The following is a 20,739-nucleotide window of genomic DNA, read 5'->3' as shown; positions in this document are numbered from 1 at the left end:
ACTAAGCCCGTGCGCCACAACTACTGAAGCTGTATGCCACAACTACTGAAGCCTGCGTGCCTAGAGCCCATGCTCTGCAACAAGAGAAGCCACCACAGTGAGAAGCCTGCGCACCACAACAAAGAGTAGATCCCGCTCGCCGCAACTAGAGAAAGCCCCCGCACAGCAACAGAGACCCAACACAGCCAAAAAATAAATAAATTTATTTAAAAAAAAAAAAAATCATGGGACTTCCCTGGTGGTCCAGTGGGTAAGAATTCGCCTTCCAATGCAGGGAACGCGGGTTTGATCCCTGCTCGGGGAACTAAGATCCCACATGCTGCAGGGCAACTAAGCCCGCACGCCACAACAAAAGATCCCACGTGCCGCAACTAAGACCCGAAGCAGCCAAAATAAATTTTTAAAAATAAATTTAATTTTTATTAATTTAATTAAAATCATATCAGATAATCTCAACAAGACTTACCAATTAAAACTGGATTAATGGACTTCCCCGGTGGTGCAGTGATTAAGAATCCGCCTGCCCATGCAAGGGATACGGGTTTGAGCCCTGGTCCAAGAAGATCCCACATGCTGCAGAGCAACTAAGCCTGAGCGCCACAGCTACTGAGCCTGCGCTCTAAAACCCGCGAGCCACAACTACTGAAGCCCGCACGCCTAGAGCCCGTGCTCCACAACAAGAGAAGCCACCACAATGAGATGCCCGCGCACCGCAACAAAGAGTAGCCCCGCTCACCACAACTAGAGAAAGCTCGAGCGCAGCAATGAAGATGCGACACAGCCATAAATAAATAAACAAAAACAAAAACTGGATTAATAAGAGAAAGGGAAGAAGCAAGATAACTCAGAGTTTCTAACTTGGGTGAGATAACACAGGAAGAAAAACAGGTTAAGAAGGAACAAAGCACTATTTGGGAGAGTAAGTACTTGTCAAGGATACAGAGAATTCTTCCATTTTAGGCATAATGACTTAGCAATATTTGTAAGACATCAAAATACAAGTCAAAGCTCACATTTGAAAACACTGATTCTGAGTTTTAGAGACAACAGGGGAGCAAAGAAGAAAGGAAATCACATAATATATTTAATGGGTAGTGGTTAAAATCACTGTAGAAGGGATTACCCAAGAAAAATGCAGGCTGAGGGAACAAGTCCTACTGGGCAAACAAAGAGTCAAAATGACTGAAAAGCAGCAATTCAAGAGAAGAACCATGCGAATGCCTTCTTATAAATAAAGAAGTTTCAAGGAAGGAGTGGGCAATAGGGTCAGATGTCTAACAAAGATCAAAAAAGGAGGGGCTTCCCTGGTGGCGCAGTGGTTAAGAATCCGCCTGCTAATGCAGGAGACAAGGGTTCAAACCCTAGTCCGGGAAGATGCCACATGCCGTGGAGCAACTAAGCCCATGCACCACAACTACTGAGCCCGCCCACCACAACTACTGAAGCTTGCCTGCCTAGAGTCCATGCTCCAGAAGGAGAGAAGCCACTGCGATGAGAAGCCCACGCACCACAAGGAAGAGTAGCCCCCGCTCACCACAACTAGAGAAAGCCCACGCGCAGCAACAAAGACCCAACGCAACCAAAAATAAGATAAAAAAATATTTTTTTTTAAAAAAAAGGAAAGTTCTGAAAAAGCATCAATTAGATTTGGTGATTATTAGATCATTGCAGTGACCTTAAAGAGAATTTCCGAGGGGTGGGATGAATTGGGAGATTGGATTGACATATATATACTACTGATACTATGTATAAAATGGATAACTAATGAGAATCTACTGTATAGCACAGGGAACTCTACTAAATGCTCTGCGGTGACCTAAATGGGAAGGAAATCCAAAAAAGAGGGGATATATGTATACATATAGCTGATTCACTCTGCTGTACAGTAGAAACTAACACAACATTGTAAAGCAACCATATACTCCAATAAAAATTTTTTTAAAAATAAGAGAATTTCAGTGGTGAAACAGAAGGAAAAGCAGATGTGGTTGAGCAGTGAATGAAAAATATACAGCTGATACCATCTCAAAAAAACTCCAAAGTCAAAAGACTTGCCTGAGTTCAAACTGTAGTCTATAACTACCATTTCCCACTGAAAGGAAGTTCTTGGAGTTAATTCCAAATCTGAAATGGTAATGTATAGGATGAGCCTAGAAACATCTTTTTGGCCAAAAAGGGAAGACTCTTTCAAGGACAACTGGAGTTAAGTCAAAAGGATACAGGCGCCTAAGTATTTTATTCTTCTTGATGCTAATATAAATGAAATCATTTTCTTGATTTCCTTTCAGGATTGTTCATTACTAGTGTATTGAAATACAACTGATTTTTTTGTGTTGATTTTTTTACCCTGAACTTTTTTGAATTTCCCACAGGGTTTGATTTTGGTGGGGGGGTAGATTTTTAGAAGTTTCTACATACATGATCATGTCCTCTATAAATACAGTTTTACTTCTTTCTTTCCAATTTGGATGTCTTTCATTTCTTTCTTGCCTAACTGCTCAGGCTAAAACTTCATATACACTGAGTAGAAATGCCAAAATAGGGTATCCTTGTCTTATTCCTATTCTGAGGGGAAAAATTTTCAGTCTTTCATCATCAAATATGATGTTAGCTACGATTTTTCATATATGGCCTTTATCATGTTGAGAAAGTTCCCTTCTATTCCTAGTTTCTTGAGTGCTTTTATAAAAGGTGTTGGTTTTTTTTCAAATGCTTTTTTTTCCTATATCAACAAACATGATCATGTGTTTCTTTCCTTCATTCTATCAATGTGGTGTATTACACTCACTGATACTTCGAAAAATTTAACCAAGGAGGTGTAAGACTTACACACTGCGAGACTTGTACAAAACATCGCTGAAAGAAATTAAAGAAGACCTAAATAAATTGGAAGACATCCCATTTATTGGGACATTTAATAGTGTTGGGATGAAAAATACTTCCCAAGAGACTGACAGATTCAATGCAATCCCTATCAAAATTCAAATGGCACTTTTCACAGAAACAGAAAAAAATCCTAAATTTCATGCGGAATTTTAAAAGACCCCAAGTAGCCAAAACAATCTTGAAAAAAAAACAAAGTTGGAGGACTTACACTTTCCAATTTCAAACTTCCTACAAAGCTACAGTAATCAAAACAGTGTAAACAAGGGACTTCCCTGGCAGTCCAGTGGTTAAGACTCCGTGCTCTTGGGACTTCCCTGGTGGCACAGTGGTTAAGAATCTTCCTGCCAATGCAGGGGATATGGGGTCAATCCCTGGTCTGGGAGGATCCCATATGCTGTGGAGCAACTAAGCCCGTGTGCCACAACTACTGAGCCTGAATTCTAGAGCCCACAAGCCACAGCTACTAAACCGCACGCACCTAGAGTCCATGCTCTGCAACAAGAGAAGCCACCACAATGAGTAGCACGTGTACCGCAACAAAAAACAGCCCCCGCTCGTCGCAACTAGAGAAAACCCACGCGCAGCAACCAAGACCCAACACAACCAAAAATAAATAAATAAATAAAATTTATTTTAAAAAAAGATTCTGCTCTCACTGCCAAGGGCCCAGCTTCAATCCCTGGTCGGAAAACTAAAATCCCCAAGTCGCTAGGGCAAAACAAACAAACAAAAAAACCACAATGAGGGATAAATTAGGAATTTGGGATTAACAGATACATACTACCATATATAAAATAGATAAACAACAAGGACCTGCTGTAGAGCACAGGGAATTATATTCAATATCTTGTAATAACCTATAATGGAAAAGAATCTGAAAAAGATTATATACATGTATAACTGAATCACTCTACTGTACACCTGAACATTGTAAATCAACTATACTTGAAAAAAAATCAGAACTACAATGAATACAACATGATAAATACAATTAATACTGCTGTATGTTACACATGAAAGTTGTTAACAGAATAAGTTCTAAGAGTTCTCATCACAAGAAAAAAAATTTTTTCTATTTAAGTTTGTATCTATACGAGATGATGGATGGTCACTAAATTTATTGTGATGATCATTTCATGATGTATGTAAGTCAGATCATTATGCTGTACACCTTAAACTTATACAATCCTGTACGTCAGTTATATCTCAATAAAACAGGGGGAAAAAACCCGCAATGAGATGCCACTTCACACCCACTAGGATAGCTATTACCAAAAGAAAAGAACAAGCGTTGGAGAGGATGCAGAGAAATCAGAACCCCCATGCGTTGCTAGTAAGAATGGAAATCGGTGCAGTCTCTGTGGAAAGCAGTCTGGTGATTCCTCAAAAAGATAGACATAGAATTTCTATATGACCCAGCAAATCCATTTCTTGGTACATACTCAAAACAACTGAAAGCAGAAACTCAGATACTTGTATGGCAATGGTTACAGCAACGTAAAGGTAGAAACAACCCAAGCGTCAATCGACAGAGGAACAGTCACCAAAATGTGTTACATACATACAATGGACTATTATTAGGCCATTAAAAAAATGAAGTTCTGATACATGCTTCAACATAGATAAATATTGAAAACATTATGCTAAGTGAACTAAGACACCGATGGTCAAATATTTATGATTTCACTTATATGAAATACCTAGAATAGGCAAATTCTGATTAGAATAGGCAGAAAACACACCAAGGGCTGGAGGGAAAGGCAACGGAGAGTTATGCCTTAATGTACATACAAAGTTTCTGTTTGGGATGAAATAGTGGTGATAGTTGCACAACATTGTTAATGTACTTAATGCCACTGAATTATAAACTTTAAATGATTAAAATGATAAATTTTATGTTGTGTATATTTTAAGACATGAGAAATTTTTAAGGTAATTGTTTAAATATAAAATAATAACAATTTTTAAAAAGGATGCAGGTACTAACCTTAAAGACCCTGTTGTAGACTGAATTGTGGCCCCCAAAAGATATGTCCACCCAGAATCTAAGAATGTGATCTTTTTGAAATAAACTTCTTTGCAGATGTGATTAATATAAAGATCTTGAGATGAAATCACCCTGGATTAGGGTGGGCCCTAAATCCAATGAAGATCATCCTTAGACAGAAAAGAAGAAACAGAGAGAGGAGGCCATGTGAAGGTGGAGGCAGAAACTGGAGGAATGCTGCCACAAAAATCAAAGAACACCTGGGTCCACCAGAGGTTGGAAGAGACAAAGGATTCTTCCCGAGTCTTCAGAGACAGCATGGTCCTGCTGACACCTTGATTTTGGACTTCTGGCCTCCAGAACCGTGCAAAATAAATTTCTGCTGTTTTAAGCCACCAAGTTTCTGGTGATTTGGTATGCCAAATCTAGGAAAATAATACAGATTTTGGTATATACAGGTGGCGTGCTGCTGTAATAAATACCTAAAAATGTGGAACTAACTTTAGAATTGGGAAATGGGTAGAAGGTGGATGAATTTTGAGAAGCATGATAGAAAAAGTCTAGATTGCCTTGAAGAGATGGTTGGTACAAATATAGATATATCTGTATTCACCAATTCTAATGAAGGTTCAGGAAGAAGTGAGGAGCAAAAAAGAGAAAGCTACTATTACTTTAGAGAATACATATACTATGAACAGAATGTTGGAAAAAAATGTTAAGGGTGCTTCTGGTGAGATCTCAGAGGGAAATGAAGAATATGTTACTGAGAACTAGATGGTGATCCTTGTTAGAAAGGAGCAGAAAACTCAGCTGAATTGTGTTCTACTGTTAGGTAGAAGGCAGAACTTGGATGCAATGAACTTGGAGATTTCTAAGCAAAGTGTTGAGGTGAGCCTGGATACTCCTTGCTGCTTATAGGAAAAAGGGAAAGGAAAGAGGTAAACTGAAGAAGGAACCATTAAGCAAAAAGGAAACAACTCTTAATGATTTGAGCCTATCTAGATTGCAAAGGATGCTAAAATTAGGAAATCCATTATAAGAAAAGTGTGCTCTAGGGAGAGGGTGAAGGGTGTAGCTGGGCAACCACTTACTGAAGATACTGTGTGTGACTCATGGATCCAATTAATCATCTCAACTTAAGTCAGGAATAGAGATGGGGTTATCCAGGAAAGATCTGTGAAGAACTATCTTTTCTAACTGTGTGGATACCCTTAATATATAGAGGAGACTCACAGGTTTTTGAGCATTATTAAACCAGAAAAAACACGGCCAGACTGTTCTTAAAGGAACAGAGACTAGACAAAGTGGGGAAAAAAAAAACTGACTTCTGGAATTCTATGGGCAGGAAAGAGCTAATAAAATTACTCAGCTGCAAACAAGTGCTACTCTTCAAGAAAAAGAAAAATGACTCCAAAGACAGAGCCACAGACACAAAGGCAGAGGCTAGAGAAGCAGGCCCAAAACAGGGGTCTACAGTGCCTTCATGGACCCAGAGGGCAGAAGATCAAGTCACAGAGAATTATTCTCAGGTCTTGAGAATTATTCTCTTGTCCTTGTGGGTTCTGAACTTGATTAGGACTAGTGATCCCTTTATTCCTTCCATTTTCTTCCTTTTAGAAAAGCAATGTCCATGCTATGCTTGTCCCACCATTGTATTTTGGAAGTAGAAAATTTGTTTTCTGGTTTCACAGGTCCACAAATAAAGAGAAATTTTATTCCAGATGGATCATACCCAGAGTCACACCTATACCTAATTTAGATGGTTGAGATACTGAGATTTGGGACTTTTTGAGCTGATGATATTAGATGAGTTGGGCTTAAAAATTCACGTTGTAATGAGTTGAGACTTTCAGGGTGTTGAGATGAGGTGAATGTACTTTGCATACAGAATAGACATGAAGTTTGGGGACAAAAGGGAGGACTGTAGTGGGTTGAATTGTGGCCCCTAAAAGACATGTCCACACAGAACCTCAGAATGTGTGCAGAATGGGTTTTGCAGATGTAATTAAGGCAAGGATCTTGAGATGAGAGCATCCTGAATTAGGATGGACCCTAAATCCAATGAAGAGTATCCTTAGAAGACACTGAAAGACATAGAGAGAAGGCGGCAGTGTGAAGATGGAGGCAGAAACTGGAGTTATACTGCCACAAATCAAGGAACACAAATCAATCCACAAGAAGCTGGAAGAGGCAAGGAAGGATTCTTTCCTACAGCCTTCAGAGAGAACACTACCTTGCCAACACCTTATTTTCAGACAGTCAGCCTCCAGAACTGTGAGATAACAAATTTCTGTTGTTTTAAGCCAAGTTGGTAGTAATTTGTTATGGCAGCCTTCGGAAACTAATACAGACACCCACTGATCAAAAATTTGACAAATTTAAACATCAAAAAGAATACTAGGGGGCTTCCCTGGTGGCGCAGCGGTTGAGAGTCTGCCTGCCAATGCTGGGGATACGGGTTCGTGCCCCGGTCCGGGAGGATCCCACATGCCGCAGAGTGGCTGGGCCCGTGAGCCATGGCCGCTGAGGCTGCGTGTCTGGAGCCTGTGCTCCGCAACGGGAGAGGCCACAACAGTGAGAGGCCCGCGTACCGTAAAAAAAAAAAAAAAAAAAAAGAATACTAACCACAATAAATTTAAATATATAAACTATATTAAAATTCATGAGTTCACAGTGGTATCCCCTCCCAAACCTCAACTTTGGGATTTGCTAAGGTATCAATTCATTCTTCTGAAGACTGGTATACAAAGGGGAAAAAATAAGGATTTATTCTGCTTCTCCTGTATAAATGATTTGACAGGGTAACCAAATAATTGATAAAGGAACTCTTTATGAAAGAATTTCAGTGAATAAATATAGGAGAGATGATAGAAAATCACTCTTCTAATGAAATAGTGGATGTAGGCAACAATCATCAATGGCTGATAAATCCATTAGGTGAAAAGTTAAGAACTATGTTGGATTCTGCTGACAGAACCTAAACTGATCAATTTTAGTATCACTAAGTGTGACACATATAAAACAAATGAAATGGTAAATCTCATTTGGATAGTGATTTAAACAAACCAATTGTAAAAAGACATTTAAAGGATCAAAGAAATCTGAACTGGATTAAGGAACTCTTAATTTTGTTAGGTATAACAGTACTGTGGTTGTATTTTTCTTTAATTCTTATGTTAGAAATACATACAGAAGTACTTATAGATTAAATGATGTGATACCTGAGACTTCTTTGAAGTTATTTCATAGAAAGGAAGGAAAGAAGGGAGGGAGGGAGCAAGGAAAGAAAGGAAAGAAAGGAAAGAAAGAAAGAAAAAGAAAGGAAGGAAGAAGTTAGATGAAACAGGAATGGCAAAATATCGATAACTGTTTAGTTGCCTCCTAGAATGATGCAATTAAGAATTTGCAGCATCACCTAATAGAGTGACTATACGTCCTAATTAGTACAGGACAGTCCCAGTTCATGGCTATTGTCCCACTGTAATTATTAAATAGCACACCCTTTCATTCTTAAAATTGTCTGATGGGAAATAAATTATACAATCACTCTATTTATGAATTTTTCTTTCCAAAGAAACTGAACCTAAATCTCATAAAGCTCTACCAATTCAAGTTCTCAACCTTGGCTGCAGACTGAAATCACTTGGGAAACTTTTTAAAATACTGATGCCTAGAATCCACCCTATGAATTCTGATTTAATTGACCTAGGAATCAGGATATTTAAGAGCTCGCCACGTAATTCTAATGTTTCAGCCAAAATAGAGAACCACTGCTCTATATCTAACTATTTTGTGGAAAATATGAAGGGTAATTGAACGCGTTAAACACCACGAGAATTCGATCAGCCAAAACCAGAATGCGGTAAATTCTCCTGGACAAATAAGCTAGTTTTTTTAAACAAATAAATAGCATGAGAAAAAGTGCAGGGGCTATAGGGGACAGGGGATGGGGGGGATGGTTAAAGTTAACAGAAACTTAAGAGACATATAAACCAAATGAAATGGTAAATCTCATTTGGATAGCGACTTAAACAAACCAATTGTAAAAAGACATTTAAAGAATCAGAGAAATCTGAACTGGATTAAGAAACTCTTAATTTTGTTAGGTATGATAGTATTGTGGTTGTATTTCTTTTTAATTATCTGTTAGAAATACATACAGAAGTATTTATAGATTAAATGATGTGATACCTAAGATTTCTTTGAAGTTATTTAATCAAAGAAAGAAAGGAAAAGAGAAATGAAGGAAGAAGTTGGATGAGACAGGAATGGCAAAATGTTAATAACTGTTTAGTTGTCAAAACTGGGTATTAAGAACATGGGGTTTATTGTACCAATCTATATTTTATATTCTATATTGATATGGAATTGTGAAACAAAGTTTTTTAATTTTGCCTATAAATGTGTAGTATGCATGTGAGTGTATATATATAAATTTGTAAGACATTTTGGGAAATGTAAAGAAAGATGAACACATATGATCTTTGACCTCAAAGATTAGTGGGTAGCCTATATGTTGGACAAAAAAGGTTTGTTCAGGTACTGTCTTTGGTCAAAGGCAGGAAGGCAGCTAACTCAAGATTCTGGGAGGCCAGAACGATAAGAATGAAATTAAAATAACATTATAAGTATTCCCTAAGCATAAGAAAGGGAGTGTGGGTATATTATTGTTAAATACCAGAGGATGAACATAACCAGACTTTGAAAAGCCCATGCTCTTACTATTGGGTTGAGCCATATGAAAAGGCATTTCTGTACGTCAAATATTAGCAACTTTGTATGGTAGAGCCCAATACTATGTTAAAATGCTTTCTTTTTCTTTCTTTTGCTAAAATAATTACATACTGTTAACTCATAGTAAAATAATCAGAATATTTAAGGGAAATGTCAGTCTTTTTTAAAAAGTAGTAGTAGTTAGTCTTCTTTAAAAGTTGGTCTCCTAATACAGAACTCAAAAATATCTTCTAAATATCCAGAGAAATTGCAATTGTACATTTATCTATTTATATTCTCTTTAGTATATAATAAAATCATTCCATTTTCAAAGGAAGCACATAGCTTTATCTTTAAAATGAATCATAGTTTTAAAATATTTGGTATATATTTCTTAAAAATAAACATGTGAACTGCATATGTTTTAAGGTTATCTCATATATTCCATAGGCAGAAAGTTAATTTGATGCTTCCTGAGAAGTAATTTACATCGATTTGATTTAAATATAATTCAATGTTTTTTGTTTTGTTTCTTCCTGGTTTTTTTCGGGGGAGGCCGCACCGCGCAGCACGCAGGATCTTAGTTCCCCAACCACGGATCGAAGCCGGCGCCCTCTGCAGAGGAAGTGCGGAGTCTTAACAACTGGACCACCAGGGAAGTCCCTAATTCAATATTATTTTAACAACCAAAAATTCCAAATAATGAATTCTGAACCTATACTATTATTTACACATATTACTATATATCATATATATTAATAACTAATGTATGTTTTTTAATTACTGCATGTTATTATAATGAATTCTAACCTATACTGTTTATCAAACAGTACAGTTTTTCAAATGGTACTTGATCCTGGTTTAGCCTATTATATCATGACCTTGAGCTCTCTCTGTGCTGCGGTTTCCTCATTTATAAAATGGGACAATAATAGTAACTACTATTTATGGAATTAATGAGGATTAAAAAACATACTACATATAAAATATTTAGAATGACTGGAAATTAAAATGTTTATAAATACCAGGTATTATCGTTATTTACAGAAGCCTCTGCTAGTTACAAGAGGGGCACTGTGAAAACAATACAGGATCACTGTCAACACTAGAATGGTCTCTTCGAAATGCTCTCTATACGAAGAGCCAATGCATTCTTAAAGTAGATAACTTACACTATGTACACATGATCTGCAAATATTTTTAATGATATGTACCACCATGTTTTTAAGCAACACATTTAGCCAAAAGATAAAAAGTTCATTAAGGAATTAAGAGGGATAAACCTTTTGCAATTATTTTATTATAAAATATTAAAATAACAGAAATCCAAAACAAAACTCCATAATTCCATCAGTAGTAAAGTCAATGTTTTCATTTGTTCATGTTATTTTCTATCCCTGTCAACATGCACTTTCAATTTTTACATACTTACAATAACAAAGTAGATTACATTTTCACTTAATATTATACCCCGAGTATTTTTCCATTTTGCAAAATTCTGCCCCTTAGTCTCACTTTCCTTTCTCATCCCCACCTGCTGAAGGTAATCAATGGTAACAGCCTGACATGTGTCCTCCACAAGTTTCTCCAAGCTCATACATATACAAGTATAGACACATATGTGAGGAAGAAAGATCACTTTGTTTTTACAAAAATGGAAGCATACTACTTATACATATGCTTTCTCTTTCTATTAAGCATGCCAAATACATATACCTCAAATTTAACATACAGAAAAGTTTAAGTATGAAAATGGACACAACTTACTAGACCAGGTAATAACACATACATTTACAAAAGTTATTATTATTTTGTATGTAACCTTTGAAAAGATAAAGGGATTTCACAAAAAAATATGGCCACCAGATTTAGTTAGATCTCATGCTTCTAACAGTTTATTATAATAACCATGCATAAAATAACCCCTCTACTTACAAGCCTACGCAATGAATTTTAAAACTTATTTCAGAAAATAAAAATTTTACAGTCTTTAAAAAACACATAAATAATATCTCAAAAGTATCCTGACTTTAAAGTAAGAGAGTGTGAGTGTGTGTGTATAATACTGGCTTTCAGGGACTTCCCTGGTGGTCCAGTGGTTAAGACTTCGCCTTCCAATGCAGGGGGTGCGGGTTTGATCCCTGGTCAGGGAGCTAAGATCCCACATACCTCATAGCCAAAAAACCAAAACAACATAAAACAGAAACAATATTGTAACAAAATTCAATAAAGACTTTAAAAATGGTCCACAACAAAATAAAAAACCTCAGTGTCTTAAAAAAATATATATATATTGGCCTTCATTTGAACTTGGTTCTTTCTAAGGCAGAGATGATAGATGGATGTAGTGCTCACCCACCCACATATTCAGCTTCCCCGTGTTCACAAACTGAGAGACTGGCATTCAGATATAGTCTGAATACAATCAAATCAATCTTACCTAATTAATACCTATTGTCCTAAGTGCCCACAAACATAAGACACCAGGCAGACCTACAAAGAGTTTAAGGTTGTTAACTCAATGGTTTTAAAACACACTCTCCCATCTAACCGTAATCCAGAACGATCACAAGATCCTTAAATCTGGATTCTCAGAAGAGAATTTAGGGTGTAAAGGGTGATATGAAAGATAACTGAAGGTCCCAGAATTACAAACCAGATAACTTGGTACCCAAGCCATAGAGCCTCTAATGCAACAGGTAAACTTTTCTTACCAAAAATCCATTTTTGAGTTCCTATTATGTGAAGGTCATAGGTGTTAGAGATGCAAAAAGCATATAATGGCCCTACCCTTATGGAGTTCACAATATAGCAGAAGAGTCAGAATATATAATTCTAAATTATCATAAATACCATATACCACAGCACAATGCCTAGCATATAGTTCATGAACTAGCACAGGTACTCAACAATTTTTTGTGACTTATGATTATAAAAGTCAAAGGCAGTAAGCATCATAAATACAATACCATGTCATCAATGAAACTTCAGATTAAATAATCTAAACTTATTATCTAGGCCTAACTACCTCAAGGCAGACTATTTTATAAGATACTGTACTTTTGTACACAGTCCCCACTAATCTGCTTGGAGTACACATATGGAATCCACGTGGAGTTTAAGCACAGGCACAGACGAAAAATGAAGGAAAAAAGCACATGCACCATGTGTACCATTTAAGACAACTCTACTGAACATTCTAACCAAACTATCAAAACCAAAATGGATTATGGAGCCTAAAAGACACTGACTGTAACCTTCCTCCACAATGAAACTGGTAAAATAATGGGGAAAACCTGTACGAGTGCTCTGTATATTACATACTGTTAAAATATAATAAAAGTTTAGGGCTTCCCTGATGGCACAGTGGTTGGGAGTCCGCCTGCCGATGCAGGGGACACGGGTTCTTGCCCCGGTCCGGGAAGATCCCACATGCCGTGGAGCGGCTGGGCCCGCGAGCCATGGCCGCTGAGCCTGCGCGTCCGGAGCCTGTGCTCCGCAACGGGAGAGGCCACAGGAGTGAAAGGCCCGCGTACCGCAAAAAAAAAATAAAATAAAATAAAATAATAATAAAAGTTTAGACTGCTACCAGTGTGGCACCTTTTAAGTATATTAGAAGAGAAAGAAGTATTTAATATCTAGTTGAATTTGTTACCAAAGCACACAGATGTTTTCTAAAACATTCTATCTTATACTGTGAATGACAACAGCACTAGTATTAACTGGATTCAGAGACCTCCTTGAATAAACATTACACAACTAAAATAATTTATTCTTTATATTTTAATTGGTGGACCACATGCCATACGCCTTCACTCAAGCATAATGAGGATCCAGTTTAAAACTGGCTCACAGCATGAAGAACAATTTAAATTTTCAAAACACATGCATTCCATAACCAATATTTATACTAAGTGAACTATTTGGACATACTATCACATGGCTTAATTTGTCCTATGTATGAGGAAGATCTAATTATTGCATGAGGAAGATCTAAAATTTTATAAACCTAAGACTATCAACAATAAATTTTAATTGCTCAATACTACAGTGAAATGCATTAAAATAAGAACTGATGAATAAAGAGGTAAATGTGGATTAATACGTGATAAAACAAGTATAGTAAAATGTTAACGGTAGACTCTAGATGGTGGATACTATGGACACTCCCTGTAAATTTTTTCAGCTATGTAGTTGAAAATATTTTCCTAATCAATTGTGGAAAAAATACTGCTTGACAATTCCCTCGTTATTTACCATTTAAGCTTTTAAGGAGAGAAACACAGATTTTAAAAACTATGTGGCATGCAAAACAAGCACCGTAGTTGGGACAAACATGGATTCAAATCCCAGCTCAACCTCTTAACTATCTGATCTTAACTATTTAACCCCTCTACGCCTACATTTCCTCATCTGCAAAATGTGTTTTACATAGTAAATGTGAGGTTTAATTCTTCCTATAAAGCACAGTGCCAGGCACATGGTAAGCACTCAAAATGTTAGTTGTATTATCTATATGAGATTGCTAACTTTATGATAAATCGAAAGGGCGTTCTCAATAAAGATTACGCAGTAATTTTTTAGGCAGTTAGCTTAACACTAACTTCATTTTGATACCATTCACAAAAAGGAAGATTCCTGGTAGTAAACTTACTGCTTAACACGCTAAGCGGGAGGGCGGCGGGGGGTAAAAGAAAAAATCTAAAAATACTGCTCAATCGACAGTACTGTATTATTCTCCATCTGAAAAAAAAAAATCACTCAGAATTAAATAAGAAAAGTTTCAAGACAAACTTTAAAAGGCACTCAACAACTATGTGGAATTGGCTTCGCCTCTGCAGGTTGTTTGGGTACATCCTTGATATGACAAAACTTGTCACACTCTTCCCCGTTCTTAAATGTTGGTAAAGGGGCTAGACTAGAAAATGACATTCATAGTTGCCAAAATCTTTCTCATACATCAGGGCATGCCAACGACCCCACTTCTTCTCAGGTAAGAGCACCACCTCCACCTTGGTCTTGATAACGGTTGGTGGGGGGGGGGGGAGTGGAAAGGAGGCAGGAAAATGAATTCGCGATGGTATCACCGAAGACCCCTCCACCACTCATTCCCGCCACCACCACCCCCACCTGACCTCTCTCCTGTTAAACTTCCAGACTCTGGTTCACCAAAGATGCACTTAAGTATCTGACACCTTCCCTCCCCTGACCCAAATAACCCACCCCCAGTGTTGGAAAAATAAAGAAACCCAAACAACAGCCCCCGCCCCTCCCCCTCCCAACCAGCAGCAAATCTTTGTCCCACCTGCCGAAGGACCACTCTAAGCGCGCTCCAGACCCAAGGTTGCCTCAGTCTTGCCCGCAACCTTTCCCCAACCGGGCCTCGGCGACCCCTCCACGAGACTACGCATGGCCCATTCCCGGCCCCGGCCCCGAGACGCGGCCCCCGCCCCGCCCCCCGCCGCCCGCCGCCCGAGTTCTGCCTCACCTCACCTACCCTCTTTCGGGGGCTGGACTCCACCTCTCTCTCCGCCATGTTGCGCCCCGCTCGGAACCACTGCGGCTCCCAGCGCTGTGGCGGCGGAACCTCTCGGGCCCCCGGCCCCCGCCCACACTGCAGGCACGGCCGCCTCGCGGCAGCTTCCCCGGACCTGGCCGAGCCTGGCGCTTACAGTGGGGAGGGGGCGGCTGCCGCGCGCCGGGTCGGAGATCTTGAGATCCCACGGGTGCGCGCGTAGGCGGTAGGGCCTGCCCGGGAAAGGGGGGGGGGGCCGGGACTCGGGGGGTTAATGGCCTCCAAGGGGCCCCGTGAGTAGGATTATTTTCTCTCAGAGAAATTCCTCCGCCTGCGGTTTCTTAAAGGGATCACCAAACCAGCCCCTTGCGCGCGCCCTTGATGCGCAGGCGCACCCTAAGCCCCTCCTTCCTTTCCCACCAAGCCCCCGGTCCCGAGCGTGCGCGTTGAGTGGCCCAGGGTAGGCCAAATCCTGCAAGTCTTTTTGCAGCCAGCAGCTGCTCCCACTACTCAACTATGGCCGCTCCCTTAAAGGGACCATGACTCAGTGATGAAGGAGGAATGAAAGAAATTAGTAAAAGGGCTGTCTGGAGTATTGGGTGAAATGTCAGTGAGGGGTCCAGATCACCATCTTACACTTGACTGCAGAGATACCATTGTAAGGGGAAGATGGTGGTGAGCTGAGGTTCACAGTGGACCTCTGAATGTGAAGAATCCCAAGCAATGAGGGAACAAGCCAGTCATCTCAAGAAGATCCAGCTTGCCTGCCTTTAGACAGCCCGATCTGAAGCACAGGACATAGACTATTAAGGGCCAACTTTGATAGCCTAATGTCAAAGCCAAATCCTTTGGTGATTTTGAAGACTGAACAAACAACTGGAGATAATTTCCCCGGTAGTAATTTGTCCTTTGAATATCTAAATCGAGAAGGATCTCAGGAACCATCTACTGTGAAGTTCCCAATGGTAAAAGTGCAGCCTGGTCAGGGGAAGTAATTTGCCCCAAAGCATGTAGAGGTTGGTGTGAAATTAGAATCAAGACTTGAGTATCAACCCTCCAGGGTTTTCAATGCACCAAGCTGTCTTCGAAACAAGAAATAAATTCATTTTAATCTAGAAGATTAAAAATGAAAGTTCATGATATTTCAAGAATACTGTAATTATCCTCTGAAGATGTGTGATGGTTTGCAAATATTGTGTGTCCTCATTCACCTCCACCGAAGGAACTTTGAGAATCTGACTCAAAGCATGAGCATCTTATTCTCTAAGCAGAAAATTGGGAAGGAGATTTGGGTCTATCTTGCCCTGAAACCAGAGCTGAAGATGGCTGAAGAAAATGAGGGCTTGATCCATTCCTCTTCATCCATTCCAGTGCCGCACCCTCAGATGGAGAAAAATTGCCCTAATGGAGTTATAATGATAGCTTCGGGGCAATCATATAAGAAAGAAATACAAAGAATTTGCTTCCTGAAAGGCATTCCCCATGATGAGATATATTCAAATGCAAAGGAGCAACTCATAAAATTACAGGATAATGAGATAATAACTTTTGTGTGTCACTTTAACTTTTATATGTTACTTGGTAGCTGTTTTGAAACTAAGAAGTTTCCTAATCCATCACATTTTGCTGAAAACTCTCTGTGAGATTGCTAGAAGTTTCCATGCTGGTCTTTGCTTACTCTTGTTCACCTTTAATTTCACTTTTGGGTAGGAAAGAGGAGAGAAAGCCATAAATAAATAAATAAATAAGTGTTATCTTAGCCAGAATTTAAAAGACGCGTCAGACCCTTCAGTTCCATGTTAAGAACAAGAAGGAATTCAAAAGAGAAGCCAAGAGGGCCTCCCTGGTGGCGCAGTGGTTTAGAGTCCACCTGCCGATGCAGGGGACACGGGTTCGTGCCCCGGTCCGGGAAGATCCCACATGCCGGGAGCGCCTGGACTCGTGAGCCATGGCCGCTGAGCCTGCGCGTCCAGAGCCTGTGCTCCACAACGGGAGAGGCCACAACAGTGAGAGGCCCACGTACCGCAAAAAAAAAAAAAAGAGAAGCCAAGAAAAGATAGTTCCAGGGAATTTGGGTACATAAAAGGTCTAGTCATTTCCTTCTAATAAAATCTGGCGGCTTAAAATGGAGTTGCTAAATTTGAAGTGGAAATGGAGAAGCCATACGCCTGTTCACCCAGCTTCCCCCTTGCACTCATTGTTCTCCTTCTTTCATGCCCCCACTGTTAGAGAAATGTTCTGTTTCTCAGCATACAGTTTAAAGCCATTGATTTCCTCCACATTTTAAAGACGGAGCCACTGAGGCCCAGAGATAAGATGTGACTTGCTTGAGATCACACAAAGGATTAGGAACAATATCAGGACTGGAACAGAGCCTAGGGCTGTCTCCTATATCAGACTGTTTCTAGAGGTATTGGGAGTGTGCTGGGTCTTGAACAGTAGGCAGGATTTATGCATTCCAGATAATATACAAGCATACCATGAGCATTCAGAGCAATCATCCATGTGGGGGGAAGGAGAGAATAGAAAACCACCACTTAGTGAGCACTGCAAGGTTAAGTGGTTTTTTTAAGTGACAGTCCAATATCATTCAGCAGAGAAGCCAAGTCAGAATTCAAAGCCTTTGTCTTTCTAGCTTATGCAAATATGTCATAAACAGGAGGTTGCAGATTGGTGGTTTTGCAGACAAATTTTTCTCACAGTCATGTATTTGGTTTGCACCATGTACAGTTTAGTCAGGTTACTTGCTCTGTGTCTCAGTTTCCTCATCTGTAAAATAGGTTTTTGGGATAATTAGTTAATACCTCTAAGTCTCTTAGAACACTTTTGGTTCCTAACAGCAAAAGAGCATATTATTTTATATATTTTTATAATTTTTAAATTAAGATATTGATTATATGCCAACATTTAAAAAGGGATATTTCACATACTAATCCAATTTTCTGACTTCTCTTTAAAAAATGTAGAATATAATGGTGTAATATTTTGTGAATATCAAACTGATTGATTTTAATTTTCTTCTTTAAATTATGTTCCATTATAGACTATTGTCTGAAGTAGCTCTGAGACTTATTTCCCTAATCAGGAAAGACTAGAATAGGCTTAGTGGAGAGAAAAAGAATTTGCTAAATTTCCTTAATTCTGTTTAACCTATGAAGTTCACATCATAAGAATCTCATATTCTCCCACATTCCAGAGGAGATACTCCTTCCATCTAGGACAGCTCTGCCATGAACCTGTGACATAGGGAAGTAAAAGAAAAGCCTGACTCTTAATTAAAAGGTAGAGGGAAGAAGGAAGAGAGAGATAAGAGAGGCAACGATTGAGAGACACATGCCTCTGTCTTCCCACAGAATTCCATATACAAAATTAGATACAGGGTTTTGGAAGGAGCTCTGCAAGTGAGGGGCCCTTAGCTCCAGTGTGATATGGAATGTATCCAGAAGTTCCCAAACACCCTGTGGAGGAATAGGGAAGGTAGCCAAGAGAACTGGCTGGCAAGAATAGGGGGAGGTAGCTTTGAAGATCGGGCTGGGAACAAAAAGTAGTAATAGCCAGATCTCAGGAAGAACTGGTTTGCCCCCATGTTCTCAGCAAGCTTAGTGAGGCCAAGCTACAAGATAGACTGCTCGCGATGAACAGGTTGTTGAGCATCCAGAGAAGTCAGAGAATAGTACAAGGACACAAAATGGATCCAAGGTCTCAGGCTTCCTCAGCAATATAACGCTTCCTACACGCCAACAACGCTATTTTAGGGACATGTGCAGAAGCAGAGAGAAGTTGTAGGAAATACTTGGTGTTTCTTCCCCAAAGAGGTTATTACCTAAAGGAATTTCATCTGTCAGATTCAAATATGTCTTAAACAAAATTACATGCTTAGATATATTAAATAAATTCTGAGAATGTTAAGAAGAAAATAAAACAGGGTACTGGGATAAAAAGTGACTAGAGTAGGACTACTTTAGTTATTTAGTTTCTGAACAACTTCTAAACCTTGGTTGTGGGAACATGAACAAGTACAACAGAAGGGGAGTTGGGCACCCTTCTTGTGGACTGCCACTTGTAGAGGGACACCTTCCTTCTTTCCCTGCTACCTGGTGGGACAGTTTCAAGAATTCCATAGTTATAAGGCTTGTAGAAGATCTTAATTTTCCTCCTCTCTATCCCCTGCCCTCACTGGAATACGAGGAGGAACAGTAATGTCTTGCTGTCTGTCTCTGGCTGCTCCCTTGAGTTTCTTGATGCCATAGGAACCTGTCTTCCCAGATAGAAATGATCTACCCTGTATAGACTCTTATGTGCCCTTGCTGGGAACTGGGACATAGTCAATTGATTCAAGGCTCATAAGAGAACAGATTCTTACATTATACAATGTAGGGGTTCTCTGTCAGCCACTGAGTGACCTTGGGCCAGTCACTTTACCTTTATGGGCCTCAATGTTATAATGTAAGATGATTAGATTAGTTCAGATAGGGTCTCACTGGGAGCTCCAATTACTTGGTAATGACAGCTGGGGGCATTATGCAGAAAACATCTGTTGGGCCACATTTAGGTTCAGTAATTGATTAGTGATGTCTGCCACAGATGAGCCGGGGTGGAGGGGAGCTACATTGCCCATCACATATCCCATCCCTAAGTTAAATGCTCTACTAATTATTCCTAATTCTAGATTTCTTTGATTTTATAAACTCATGTGACTGCTGTTGAGATAAAGCAATTAAATTTCACTGTTTTAAGTATTTGTGGTTGTGTCAGTGGGAATGGAGAGAAGGAATGGAAAAAAAGTTGATCCTCCAATTTGACCCTGCCCTTTGCGTAATGAAGACTTAGAAATCTGGTCTATAGCTTTTCTTTGAAACAAAGCCTTTTAATTAGCTGAAGAAGAAAAACAAAACCTGGAGAAGGATTCTTTTGTTAAAGGATAACCCCTGTTTTTCTTGTCCTAAAATGGAGAAAATACTGCTTATCTCCTTTTCACATACCAGGCCATTGTGCAGAAAGTTCTGACTTAAAGAATGACCTTCAAATATTATTTTTAAAAAAATTAAATTAAAAAACAATTTAAAGATTCTCATTCTGAAATGAGGACAATGGAAAAACTAAAATTAAGCAAGTAATAAAATATATTTCTGTTCCTTTTTGAAAGAATAAAAAATAATAGTGAAGAGGACCATGGAAACTTTTCAGCTTCAAGGACTTATGTGCCTGAGGAGTGTAGTTCAGAGGACTGAATACATAAATATAAATATAATTAACATCTATCTACCAAAAATATTAGGAAAAAGGGTGACTATTCAGTTTAACGGGTAGTTAATATGTATGTTGTGCGTGAATTAATTTTCAAAAATTTAGAATACGAGAGTATAATTCACATAAAAAACTATTCAGACTACAATTTAATCTTGCTTTGGTGGCTTGAAGACATTCCAAGATTTTGCAGTGCTGCTGGGTCATCAAGTCAAACATACTAGCTCTCTAACAGAAGGTATGGGGGGCTGGGCTGACTCATTCCTGACTTACATCTTGACATACATTGGAGAAATAAGGGACATTTTGTTTGTCATTTTTCAAAAAAGTAGTATTCAGGAAATAGAGGAAAAATTGTTACTGATTTGAAGTTATTTGGATTCCTTATGAC

The 20,739-nt window shown here is 39.0% G+C and overlaps 1 protein-coding gene across 1 annotated transcript in view; it reads right to left on the bottom strand.

Annotated features, from left to right (window-relative positions):
- ZMYM4 (zinc finger MYM-type containing 4) overlaps positions 1-15,240 on the bottom strand; it is a 174,644-nt gene extending 159,404 nt beyond the window's left edge. The window contains exon 1 of the mRNA XM_060019103.1: positions 15,084-15,240. Within this exon, the coding sequence (XP_059875086.1) occupies positions 15,084-15,122 (39 nt within the window). The 5' untranslated portion in view covers positions 15,123-15,240. The remainder of the gene's footprint in view (positions 1-15,083) is intronic.
- Between the last annotated feature and the right edge of the window lie 5,499 nt (positions 15,241-20,739).

The sequence above is a fragment of the Delphinus delphis genome, chromosome 1 (assembly GCF_949987515.2).
Source record: "Delphinus delphis chromosome 1, mDelDel1.2, whole genome shotgun sequence".
Lineage (NCBI taxonomy): Eukaryota > Metazoa > Chordata > Mammalia > Artiodactyla > Delphinidae > Delphinus > Delphinus delphis.
This window is presented reverse-complemented; position numbering and strand designations above follow the sequence as displayed.